The 13,449-nt window shown below is 36.7% G+C and overlaps 1 protein-coding gene and 1 non-coding gene across 2 annotated transcripts in view; both read left to right on the top strand.

The window, feature by feature from the left end:
* LOC104530631 (importin subunit alpha-3) overlaps positions 1 to 9,526 on the top strand; it is a 17,293-nt gene extending 7,767 nt beyond the window's left edge. The window contains exons 8-16 of the mRNA XM_010175288.2: positions 793 to 962; positions 1,057 to 1,101; positions 2,443 to 2,574; positions 2,814 to 2,942; positions 4,364 to 4,468; positions 5,881 to 5,952; positions 7,043 to 7,205; positions 8,186 to 8,280; positions 9,393 to 9,526. Coding sequence (XP_010173590.2) covers positions 793 to 962; positions 1,057 to 1,101; positions 2,443 to 2,574; positions 2,814 to 2,942; positions 4,364 to 4,468; positions 5,881 to 5,952; positions 7,043 to 7,205; positions 8,186 to 8,280; positions 9,393 to 9,491 — 1,010 coding nt within the window. The 3' untranslated portion in view covers positions 9,492 to 9,526. The remainder of the gene's footprint in view (positions 1 to 792; positions 963 to 1,056; positions 1,102 to 2,442; positions 2,575 to 2,813; positions 2,943 to 4,363; positions 4,469 to 5,880; positions 5,953 to 7,042; positions 7,206 to 8,185; positions 8,281 to 9,392) is intronic.
* LOC114818906 (small Cajal body-specific RNA 7) lies at positions 3,300 to 3,614 on the top strand. The gene has a single exon (XR_003766309.1).
* Positions 9,527 to 13,449: the final 3,923 nt, after the last annotated feature.

Below are 13,449 nucleotides of genomic sequence, written 5' to 3'. Positions count from 1 at the left end.
ATTATTTTCCTCTTTCTTATGCAGGCATTAGCCAGTTCAGTGTAGATGGTTTACTACAGCCCTGACTGTAGTGCTGGAGGACTCGTGGTGGTTCTGACCTACTGAGATTTGTACAATCTGATGTTTTAGAAATCCCTAGTCCTTCTTAAGAAGCAAACCAACAAAAAAGCCCAGTATTGTAACTGCCTGAAGCTGTTGGTGTGTGCAGTGCAAGCCTGATTCTGATTTTGAAGCAACTTTAGTCATACCTAGGCAGTGATGAAAGTGTGTTTGTCTTTCAGAAACAAAAGTGGCAATATCTATTTTAAGGCAATTTTGAACTATTTTAGTATTCATTAGAAACTTTGGGAAGGGATCTTTAGGAATACCTTGGGCTATCAACTGTTCTTAGTGGTTCAGGATTATCTGCCACCCCTTTTCCCTTGTCTGCCACCACCCCAGCCTGTACATCTGCTAGAAATCATGGAACACTTTTCTGTGAAGAATTTAGCTGCTTTTAATGAGTAATTCCAAATGAAGCAATTAGGCAGGCAGCCACAGGTCCTACTAAAGCCTTATAAAAGTGTCTTTATGATAGATGCATCTATAGAGAGAAGTAAGTCTCTGTACTTACATGCATCTTTCCAAGGCCCATGTTCATAAACTTTATATGCATTTTAAGTAACTGAAGTCTTAAGTATGCAGAAGTTAGGTATTTTATTTTATTATTATTATTTTAATTTTTTTGGTGAATAGCATGAGAAATCTTTGTCTTCATAAATTCTTTGATTTTTTTATTTTTTTTTTAACCAGGTGATGGACCCCAGTGTAGAGATTACGTTATTAGTCTTGGAGTAGTGAAACCACTGCTGTCCTTCATCAGCCCATCTATTCCCATAACATTCTTAAGAAATGTTACTTGGGTCATGGTCAACTTATGCCGTCACAAAGATCCTCCTCCGCCGATGGAAACCATTCAGGAGGTGACTGAAAATACTGTTCAGTGTGAATAAGATGAAGTTTAATCTCTCTCTGCTTTTAAAATAACTGTAAGATGCTTTTTTTTCCCCTCCTTAGATCCTTCCAGCGCTCTGTGTTTTAATTCACCACACAGATGTAAATGTAAGTAACACCACTTAGAGCCAGTTTTGTATTCTGCTGTAGTTTTTTAGCTGAAGTGTAAAGCTTGTCATAATTAACTTTATTCTTTAAAAAAAAAAACCCCAAAAACCACCCCTGTGATGTTCTCTTTCATCATGGCAAAACTTTTAATATATTTAACTGCTTATTTTTAAGTATCAGTTAATGATTTTTGCCTGGTATTTCTCTGTCTTTGCAAGTGCTTATTTGCATGTATTTTCCATACACTTAAAATGGAGTTTCAGTTTTATTTCTGTGAACATTCATTTACAGATAAATACAGGATTTTTTTGACTAGCACTTAAGTTTGAGGTTGTAACAAAAATCAGTGTAAATGAAAAAAATCAGTGTCTGCTGCATATGTAAAATGTTAGCTTTAGATGTAACTGCTGAGGTGTTAAATACAAATGTTAGGTTATTTTAATAGTGAAATAAATGAGTGAGACTACTAAAATTCTGAAATAGGTCAGCTTTTTGCCTAAATGTAAGTCAGAACTGTTTAAGGTTAATTCTTTGCCTCCTAGTGAAGTTGTAGCTCAGTTGTCGTCGTTAACGGCAGCAGTGCTTTACCACAATGTGTTTAAATGTATTAATTAAAGTTTGCAGAGTAATTATACTATTTGATTTCGTGTATATAAGTAGGTGACATTAAGCTTATTTGAATTTCTTGTGTATTTGTGAATCAGTTGAGTTGTCAGCTGAGACAGTGCTCGCTCATTTTTTTTGTAAGCTGTTACTTGAAATGTTCAGGTGTCCTGCTCTTGAAATTGGCTTTTCTGTGTGTCAATACACACGTGTTCACACACACACACAGGAAATTCAGTCTAAGTGCTGCTTCACCAGATAATAAAAAAAGAAATTCAAAGATTTTCTTAAATTTTGTGGAGGAATATCAAGAAAATATAAGTTGATGCCATAAGATGTAGCTTATTGGTTTGAGAGTGCCAAATGCCTGTAGTTTAATACTTGTGAGAGCTTTATCTTCCTTCCAGGGGTGAGTCTTTCATATCTCACATTGTCCACCAGTACTTCATGAAAAGAGCAGATATAATTGAATTGCTTTCATTATATCCTTCAGAATTTAAGCTGTAATTAGCAGTTTAGCTGGTTTTTAATCTCTGTGTATTCTTCAGAGCTAGGACAGGTTGAACAGCAGTTGTATTTTAGACTTCTGTAGAGTGAAATGTATGAAGCTTGTAAAACCAAGTGGGATTTTGCTGTATCAATTCTGGCTTCACGATGAGAATAGTTTTATGTTTTAATGTATTTTTTTATAAGACTTATGGTACTTCTGTGCTAATAAATAAATGTTTTTACTGTTAGATATTGGTAGATACAGTCTGGGCACTCTCATATCTAACGGATGCTGGCAATGAACAGATCCAGATGGTGATAGACTCCGGAATAGTCCCTCATTTGGTTCCTCTTCTCAGTCATCAAGAAGTTAAAGTGCAGGTAAGTTTGGATAACTTTAAGGAAATGTTGCTCAAAATATGATACTAGAGGAAAGTAGCTGGTTTATTTTTATAGTTCATGATGAAGTTTATAAAGAGTACTTTTTCCTGTGAGGTATAGCATTTGCATAAAACATTTTGGTTTTTTTTTTTTTAACTGTTACTGCTTGAAAGTGTGTGCTGAACTAGAAAAATCTTTGATTAAAAGAACTCTTTAAAGAAAGAAGTGTTTTATTTCAGACTGCTGCACTGAGAGCCGTAGGAAACATTGTCACTGGTACCGATGAACAGACACAGGTAGTTCTGAATTGTGAAGCTCTTTCACATTTTCCAGCACTTCTGACACATCCCAAAGAAAAAATTAATAAGGTAAGTGACTGCAGAGATTCCACCCAATTGATAATTTATATATATATATATTTTTATATTTGGCTTAGCTGTGTAGGATTCCACATAAAATAATGAGGCAGAGATTGGAGTGATTGACTACTTAATACCAGTTTATGGCAAGAGCAGGCAGGGTGCTGAAATTTTTCCTGAAGTTAACATCTGTAGAATAATCTCTTAAGGAGCTGCAAACTTGTACTTGACAAGAATGGTTTTTTTTCCTGATTTTTCTAATTGAATTTTTATGAAATTAAAGCTTTATCTTATAATTCTGGCTATTGACTTAAAAGTTACGAGTTCTTGATATGTGAAATGTCATTTTAATTAAACTGACTCTCTTGGAAATGATGAAATAGAGATAATTGGATGTAATTTTGAATGGAGTATGTGTGATAAATGGAATTTAAACCAAGTTAGACTGGGGGTGGGTTGTGGGGAATGTGTGTGTGTGTGTGTGTAGAAAGGCTTTAATGGGGGCACTGATAATGCAGTGCTGATTCCGGAGTGCATCTGAGGCATGTTGTTCAGTTTCTGGGGTGTCACTTCACAACATTGCCGATGATTAAAGCCCAAAACAAGCCCACCAAGACAAGCCTAGGCATCCTAAATCTCTAACAGGTTCATTAATAAAAGTGATCCTGTGATCTGATCTGAGAGACTCAGTTGAATGAAATGTGAGAATTTGAATCCCATGTTGAGAGAAATATTTGTCTAAAACGTTGTTGTGTCAGACAAGTTGTGAGGAGAAGGGAATTGAAAAGGAGTGATAGAGTGTTCGAGGGAGGGAGAAATTTCTAAACTGTAAGATTAAAAAAAGGTGACACCCTAAATATACTTAAAATTTTATGTGAAACTGTTCATTATTTCTGGACTAAAGTATAGTCAAGAAAATTCCCACTTAGAAAGGGAGATCCTTTTTTAACATAAGAATCCAGACATGGTCTGAATTTTGGAGCTCATCTGACCATCAACTGAAAACTGCTCATTTGTAGCCCTGTTGACTTTTCTTGTCTCCAAATAATTTTTCCTTTTAATCTGTGGATTTGGAGTATTTGCTTGTAACTTGGTAACAACAAAGGACTGAAGAGTCTTGTGGAGTCTCCTAAGGCAAGACTGTCCACCTTGCTGCCTGTGTGTCTAGTCCACAATCAAACTGATAGTATACTAGATTGTATTTAAGTTTCACTAGTTTATGAATTTCCTGTGTGTCTAGTCCACAATCAAACTGATAGGATAAATCAAATTTGTATTTATAAATACAAACTTGGTTGTATTTAAGTTTGACTGGTTTATGAATTGCAGATCTAAAAATGAGAATATATAAAATCTTGCTGGAGTGTAAATAAAATAAGATATAGAAGACAATCTGAATTATTAATTTCTCACATCTCTTTATTTTGTAGGAAGCAGTGTGGTTCCTGTCTAACATCACTGCAGGAAATCAGCAGCAAGTTCAGGCAGTAATAGACGCAAACCTTGTTCCAATGATAATACATCTTCTAGATAAGGTTAGTGAGATAAGAAGGATTTAACAGTTTGTTTTCTTAATTGGGGGGAAAAAAGTGGCATTGAATTCCTTGCTTTGTGTTTTACATCATACTGTCAATGTGAGGGACAGGGGTAAACTGTACCCTTGAGCATTCTTGTCTTTTGCAAGATAAAATAGGTTACTGTTCTTTTGTGAAGTGCTGTGAGATGAGTGCCAGATGTATTTGGGAGAGGAGGCAGGTCAGAGGATCTCAGGTCCTTCTAAATCTCACTTAAATTATTTTTCTCACTTTATAAACAATGAGGATAGAATTCTTTACTCTCATATGTGGTGTGAAGAGGATGGGAACAGCATTGAGTTAGTTTCCAGCACTTTGCCAAAGCTTAAGGACTTCGTAAGGAAGTGCTCACCAGTGGCATTTATCTAGTCTGAAAGTAACCCCAATAATGACCTGTGACACTCAATTATGGACTGAGGTTGTCTCATATATATAATTAAAAAAAAACAAAAACAAAAAACCAAACAAGTAAAACTGCATCAACAAAAAATAGGTGGCTATAGAAAATAATAATAATAATAGGTTTTGCTTGCTCAGAGTTTTTCCCATAGAAAAACCATGTGCTGAATGGATGTATGCTGCTTTTCAGTAATAGAAGAAACTTGAGATGAATGCTTTTATTATCTTTTTTATTTTCCAAACCAAGTTTTGCTTCCTTTGTGGGAAGGAAGAGTAGCTAAAAGCATGTTTTTAAATGGGAACAGTTCAGCATTTCTGTCTTTTGAGCATTTCCTACTTTTTGCTTTATTCATTACTTGATTTTTATTTTTTTTTTCCCTTTCCTGAAGTGTGGAGGGAAACCAGAAATACCAACCTTACGGTGTGTTCAGCCATGACAAAGATGCAATATCTTGCTTTAGTGTAGAGGCTGGGGTTGAGACTGAAGAAATACTTGTCTTTACCCCTAAGTAACATCGAGCTGTTCACAAATACTTCTGTTAACTGCCAATTTATTGACCTTTCTCTTTAAATTTAATAAGCAGACTTGAGTTGATTAACTTCAGAGGCAGACACAGTTATAGGACGTACAGTGGTTTATCAAAGTTGACACTTACTGCTTATCTCCCACTGTAGTATGACAGCTGTTGATAAGGAATGTGAGAGAGTGGAGTACTACAGTTTTTATTTACTTGGCTGCAAACAAATTTCCCTTCCTCTGGAAAATTGATTTAAAAAACATGGTTGCAGGGGAAGGGATGAACACTGTGAATAGACTTGAATATCTACAGGATTTGTTGGCTACCTTCCCTGCTTCCTGAGAACTGATGTGCTGATACCATGCAGAATGGACTGTAACAAATGCAAGCTTTTATTAGAATACTAGGTCACATAAAAACTGGAATGATTATTTCTATTTATGGTTCTGTTTTTAGGGTGACTTTGGTACTCAGAAAGAAGCTGCTTGGGCAATAAGCAACTTAACGATCAGCGGAAGAAAAGACCAAGTGAGTCAGACCTTAAGAAAAGGTCCATTATCTGTCTGAGTGTACATCAGCTGGTTGCAGACAACTCCTGTGTCAGGATTATAAATGTCTCTATTCCTTCTATGTTTAGTAACTCTCTTCCCTTTTCCACAAGGGATTTAAGAGTGAACTTCAGTTGTCATTTCTGGAATGACCTGAGATTAGGAGTATGTTTGGATGGAAGCTCTTTGCCTAGTAGCTATGAGTGACTGCATTCAGGCTCTGATGAGATTCTTGGTCATTCAACATCTCTATTTTCTTAATTTTTTCCCCTGTGGATAAGAGTGTGATAATTATAGGGACAGTAGCTATTGAGTAGAAATATACTAGTTTCTTGTAAACCCAGAATATTAGATTTGTGGCATGGTTGGGGGATCATAGAATCCCAGACTGGTTTGGGTTGGAAGGGACCTTCAAGCTCACCCAGTTCCAACCCCCCTGCCAGCAGCAGGGACACCTTCCACTAGACCAGGTTGCTCAAAGCCTCATCCAGCCTGGCCTTGAACACTTCCAGCGTGGGGGCAGCCACAACTTCCTTGGGCAACCTGTTCCAGCGTCTGACCACCCTCACAGTGAAGAACTTCTTCCTAATATCTCATCTAAACCTCCCCTCTTTCAGTTTAAACCCATTTCCCCTTGTTTTGTCATTAACTGCCCTTATGAAAAGTCCCTCCCCAGCTTTCTTGTAGCCCCTTCAGGTACTGGGAGGTCGCTCTAAGATCTCCCCGGAGCCTTCTCTTCTCCAGGCTGAACAGCCCCAACTCTCTCAGCCTGTCAGGATGATGTCATCTTTCAAAGATTAGGTTGAAACTCCTTGTCTAATACTGAAAAATTCACAGTATCTACTACTTACCTGTTGTAGACTTGAAATATTTGTAACATAACACATAAATGTTACCTTTTAATGTTCTAAAACAATTTCTGAAAGTGACTGCTACAAAATACTCTGACCTTGTTGGGTAACTTTGAGTACTTGGACTTCATTAAACTTACTTATGTGTATGCTTGTGGTGTGTTGCTTGCTTCTGTCACACTCCTGATTTAACAATTTGCTTTTTTTTTCTCCCCTTAGGTGGCATACTTAATTCAACAAAATGTAATACCTCCCTTTTGCAATTTGCTGACAGTAAAAGATGCACAAGTTGTGCAAGTGGTTCTGGATGGACTAAGTAATATATTAAAAATGGCTGAAGATGAAGCAGAAACCATAGCCAATCTTATAGAAGAGTGTGGAGGTATGATGCTTCATGTTTTGATACTGGGGGTGGGGTAGTTTTTTGTTTGGGTTTTTGGGGGCTTTTTTTTTTTCAGAAATTGATGGTTTGGCTTCCTACCATGTGTATATGGTGTTGGCACAAATGCTTTAAGCAAAACTATTTTTAAAAGTGACCTTTTCATGTCGATCAGGTGATTATACATTACTTTTTCTGACTGAGTTTATGATCAAATAAAATGTGGAGGAGCTGGATAAATGACAATAAAGTTTATATTAATGTAGGAATTAAATGCTTACCTTAAACATGCACGAGTCGTGCAGGTGAATTTTGGGGGGAAAAATAAAATCTACTTACAACAGTGACAGAAATATGATAGCTTTAATTTCCTGATGACTTTCAGACTGTATTGGTTGCTATTTAAGTTGACTAAAACTCTTCAAGTATGAAAGAACAGTAACATTAAATTTGAGCACAGGTAAAAAACTGTGTGTGCTTTTGTTAACATGGAGCTGAATAATCTTTAAAATACAAAATCTTGAGGGAGAGGGGAAAACTTAATTGATTAGTGATGGCCAGGGTGGGAGAAAAGAGGTGTTCATGCCTGAAACTCTGCTTGTCAGAACTTAAAAAGTATTTATATGTATTTATATGTATATAGAAAGGGAATATGTCCTAGTGCTTGGCCCTCACCATATTTCCACAGATGAGCTTAACCACTCACAGCAAGAGGAGAAGGAAAGTGCTGTCATCTGTTGAATTGACCTTTTATACTTTTCTTTTGTCATGGTTTTATTCCTCAATCTCTGATATAGTTCCTCAAATCTCTAAGAAGCTTTTATGCTTTAAACATGTCAAATAAGTTTAACAGCATCTTATCATAGTCACTCTATTCCTCAATTTCTAATTACTTCATATGATGAGACCTTAAGGAAAGGGAAATTGTTTTGCCTGAACTTAGTGTTTTAACTCTTATTATGTTTCTTTTGTATTTGTTGTAGGTCTGGAGAAAATTGAACAACTACAAAACCATGAAAATGAAGACATCTACAAACTGGCTTATGAGATCATTGATCAATTCTTCTCTTCAGATGATGTGTGTAATAGTTCTGCAATCTGCTTTTGTCATTTTTTTTATGTTTATAAATATGGTTGGAGATAGAGGCAACAGCTCTACAGTCTGTCTGTGGCATTTGCTTGGTTTTTCAGTGAAGGAGGAGTCCTTAGTTGAACCTATTGCATTTCTTACCATTCTTCATGATTAAGTATCTAAAGATCTGATGCCTTATTTAAGCCTCATCTCTAGGGATTAAAATATTAAGCTTTGAATAGTTCTCGGAACTGTCAGCTTCTGACTAAGCCTGACATTTCACATTTGATAAGTTCCCTGCTGACTTGAATACTGAATCTGAGATTCTACTTCTGAAGAAGCAAACTTATTTTGGATATTTTAGTAATTTCAGAGGTAGGATGTCCTGATCAAGAGCGTTGTTTTCAATTTAAACATGCAACATAAATCAAAGGAAGGTTTTAGGTTTGTATGGACTTTAAATCATCAAAGTTAATTGCCTGTAAAGGAAATGCAGTCATGTCAGTCTGTATCATGAAGCAAGAGGGTTTTCTACTTGGCTGAAGAACTTTGGGGAGCAGATTACTGCAGCAGTGAGAGAGTTCAGTCACTTCCATTCCCTGCTGTCCACACTGAAGTTTATTTTGTGCTCGAGTTTTGCTGTTCTATCAACAATAAGATGTGAGTCTTGTTAAGCAACACAAATTTTGCAGGACAAACAGCAGGACTTGGAATTGAATCTCGTGTCAGTTTAGTAACCTGTACACTACTAAATTGAAACTGCAATTTTGGCTTAATCCTTACTTGATATAATGGTATTGGTCTTCTCTTAAGAACTCTGACAGTTTATAAGCTGTCAATAATGATGCATGACTGACAGAATGCTTTCCAGGAGTGAAAACTGCATAAACAAGAGAGACTCTTGGGTGTGATGTAGCCTAAATACGTGCTAAACCATGTCAGCCTGAATTACTTCATCATTAAAGTGCTCTTACTAAATTGAGGGAGAGGAATGGCAAAACTTGATGCAAGGAAGTAGATTAGGTGAAGAGAGAGGTGTTCTATAGCTTTGTCTGGCTCCTTCTAAGTGAGGCTTTTGTCTTTCTGTTCTTACTCATGATGTTCTCCTTCTGTTACAGATTGATGAAGATCCTAGCCTTGTTCCAGAAGCAATACCAGGCGGAACATTTGGTTTCAATTCATCTGCCAATGTACCAGCAGAAGGGTTCCAGTTTTAGAGTGGTATTTTGGAAGTTAGGTACAATGCAGCACTGAATAAAAAAAAACAAAAAAAAAAAGGTTTGATCCATCAATCTTGGCTCATGGGATCCGCTGCTGCATTAAATCGGGAAAGAAAATGTGAAGATTTCATTTGGAATCACAGAAAAGCCCAAATGAAGTCAAGATGGCGAGTGGGTGCGAGTGAGAATGAGTGGCAAAATGTAATGAAAAACTTCACACTGAATGCTTATTTAGATTGTTCAAAGAAAAAGGGCTACAGGTCAAAGATCTTCAGTGCCTGAGAAGGAACAATGACTTACTAGAGCAATTTGGGGGGAAAAAATGCAGTACTATCATCATCAAGCCTTGTAAGCATAAGAGAATAGGATGCCCATATAAGTCCAAGGAGAAATGAGCCCAGGCCTTGCTATGAAGCACCGTGTGAATGGACAACGTTGAGTGAATGTCTGGACTCGATGCTGTGGAGCCAGGCTCACGTTTCAAATACGGGGCTCTTCGGTCCTGAAGCCAGGCTCCTAGTCCTGGAGTGGCGTGTGTACGAGAGTATGGTTGTGATGCTGTATGTGAACGCATGCAAGCTTGATTCGCCTTCAGGGGGCTGATAATAAACCTAGTAAAATCATCAAAATGAGTTCATAAGTGTTAAACTTACACTGGACACAAAAACAAAGACCGGTTTAGCAGCAGACTCTGGTTTACTCCTGCAGCCTGTGTTTCTTTTTGGGGTTGTTTTTGTTGTTGTTTTGTTTTGGGTTGGTTTTGGTTTTTTTTTTTTTTTTCCCCCTCTTATTTTTCTTTTGAATTATTTTTAATTTCTTTCCTGTATGGCTTATTAGTTATTTGTAAAGTCAGAATTTCAGGAAGGCTTCCCTGTGCATTTGCACCAGATGAATGTTGGATGTTCTGAAAAGCTTTCCATATCATCAAAACTAATTTGTAGATTTTTTTGCATGGAAAAAAAAACCAAAAACCATACATTTCCCTTCAACTAGACTGTGTTGCAGTACACAAGTTGCCATAATAGTAGAAAGCAGTTAAAATGTGGTAATTAAAAAAAAAAAAACAAACTCATCCTTTTCATTTTCAAAGATAACATGAAGACCTTTGCATGTGGTAATCTCCAGCATAGTTCATTTTTAGATTTTGTTGAGTCCTGTAACCAGATGTTTCCGTTGTGGTAGGATACCGTGCTGTGTTTCAATGTTACTTGTTTTCAAACTTTGTTTTCTATGAAAATGATATGGAAACTTCTAAAATTGAAATTTGGTGCATATGTACTGCCGAATAAAGACCGGAGAGAGAGAAAAAAAAAAAAGAGGTGTGAATAGATGTACAAATCAAGTCATGGTTTGAACACCTTTAATATGCCTAATCCAATTGTTTTAGACTCTTTTTATCTTAGATGTAGGCAGCCATGAACAATCTATTTTGAGCCACTTTAGAGAGAAAACTTTGTATTTTTAAAACTTGCACAAAAAGGATGCAAGTGTTTTTATAATTGGAGTAACACCTCAGTTTTGAGGTTCTGCACACTAAATTAAAGGTTGAAGTTACAAATTTGTACAAAATGAACTCTTTATAAGGTGGCTCATTGTAGGAAATGCTGTGCCTTCCCCTTTGAGCACAAGTGTTGCATGAACAACAGTTTGCTATAATAAAACATACCAGATTAGCCACCATTAGCATCTATCTATACCTTGTGTTTTAAAAATCAACTGGTAATTCTGAAAACACTGTAGAATGGATAAAGATTATTTTGTGATCATAACTCTTTGTTGGACTAGAGTATTTTTGCAGCATTCCTTGTCATCAGAAACATGGTTAAAGTTTAAAACTAGAAGCAGCGGAAACTAGCTTGTGAAATTTATCCAAGTAGAGTGCAGGCTAGGCTGTCTTGGGGAAATAAACATTAAACTTGCAACAGTCTTGTATTCAGTGTGTCTTTGTGTGTACACTCCAGGTTTCATCAAAAGGTGAAGAAGATCATTGGAAGAAAGTTACGTTTCTGAATCTCTTGTCCCTTTTTACCTGCCAAATTTCAGTGTGTCGCGTGGTATGTTATGTAGGGGCTTCAGGTAAATAACTGTTTTGGTGTAAATATTAATAACTTGAATTACATAGTACGTATTCACTAAATAAATTAGAGGAAAGAACTAATTACATGGTACATATTCACTAAATCAGGGATGTTTCCATGTAAAATGCAATCAGTGCTTAGGCAAAATGTTTTAACTGGTGTTTTTAAGGAAGTGAGTTGCTGTAAGGTGAATTACACTTACTAACTTCACACTAAAATAATCTCTGAAGGATATACTGTAGAAAATTGTTAAATCCCTTATTAGGGGTAGGAGGAGAACAGATGTTTGTAGCAGTGTATGTTTCCAAAATAACAAAAAAATCCACATTGTGGCAAGGTCCTGGTTTACTGTCAGGAAATGCCTCTTTGTTGGCACTTCCCCTGATATGATCTGTTTGCAGAGCATTCTCTTAAGCCCGTGCTGTTCTAGCTGCAGCCTCTTCTTTCTTACATGGTGGTGCTTTGGTTTTGGTGGCCTTTAAGTGGAAAATTTTCTTCACCTGTCTATTCTCTTCGTTGACCAAAATATGGAAAGCTTAAAACATTTCAGCATCCACAGAGTGGCAGTGTTCAGAGTTCTTCAGGAGCAAAGTTTGTCCAATGCCTTTTTTTTCCCCAAAAGTTGCAGTTTGAGGTAATGTAACTAATTACATTGTTGAGGGAAAGGGAAGTTGTTTGGGAGGCTTGGAAATGTGTCAAGTTTATAAACTCTTCCTAATAGTAAGTTTTAGCTATTGCCAGAGTAAATTTTAGGTACATAAAATGAATTGAATGTGTTAATATTGCTTCAATATTAAGTTATATTAACAAAGCCTGACTTTAGGAATAGTGATCATATTATTATTCTTCAGAAAGTTAAGAAGGCACAGTTATGGGTACAACCTCGCGTTGCTGCTGTGGAAGTCACAGGCTAATTTTCTGCCTACATGTGAAGATGAATAAATTTTAGCCTCTGACTTTATTGAGCAGTGGAATTAAGTCATCACAGAAGCAACTCGGTTTCCCTTTTAACATGAAAACTGTGGCACTGAGTGTACTTCTCATGCTGTTTGGTATCAGAACAGTGATCTGTGATATTTAAGTTATTTATAACCATGTAGATGGTCACTCTTTGGTCACTGTTCTTCAGTTTTAATAAGAATAACCAAAGATGCATAGATCTTTACAGATTTTAAAGTAGAAAGTATTTTTTTCAACTGAATTTAAGGTAGCAGATATCTAGAAGAAAGACCTTGAAAATATTAAAAGGACAAAATTTAATCCTAACAGTAGAAGCTATTCCAGGGAGCAGCATTGTTGGACCACACTGAAATTTTAGGGTTGGGCTAGCTGATGGAACTAGGAGGAGCAGTTCTACAGAGGGATAGCTTGAGGGAAGTTGACCCTGTTTCTTTCTCTCCCATTACTGGAAGTGGAATAGCCCCTGATTTTGTCAGGCCTTTCAGCGTAGGAGAGGCATTTGCTGGATGTGTGGAACCTTGAACAGAGCCATACCTTTCATCTTTCTCTGCAGAACGGTGTCGACTGGTGGATCACAAGCATTCCTGGTAAGTTGTCTGCTTCTGCTGGTTTGGTAGTGGAACAGGTTAGTCTGACTTAATAATTTCTAGGTTTCTAGATAGTGTTTTAAGATACCAAGCAACTTAAAAGGATTTCAAGTCAAATTAAATGCCAGTCCTGAGCAAGAACCTGATGGCTTCTGCGTAACCAGGATTATGCTCTTGCACAATTCCAAAAGCCGAAGGAAAACAGTGGATGTGCCAGGAAGAAAGGGAGGTGACTCTGCTTGGAAGTGAAGAAATCAGTATGTATTTGTTAACAACTCCTCCTATCATAGTGTGTTGTTTAAATTACCAAATTCCTTTTGCTGCTTTATA

Source organism: Antrostomus carolinensis, unplaced genomic scaffold (genome assembly GCF_000700745.2).
Source record: "Antrostomus carolinensis isolate BGI_N321 unplaced genomic scaffold, ASM70074v2 scaffold6199, whole genome shotgun sequence".
Classification (NCBI taxonomy): domain Eukaryota; kingdom Metazoa; phylum Chordata; class Aves; order Caprimulgiformes; family Caprimulgidae; genus Antrostomus; species Antrostomus carolinensis.
This window is presented reverse-complemented; position numbering and strand designations above follow the sequence as displayed.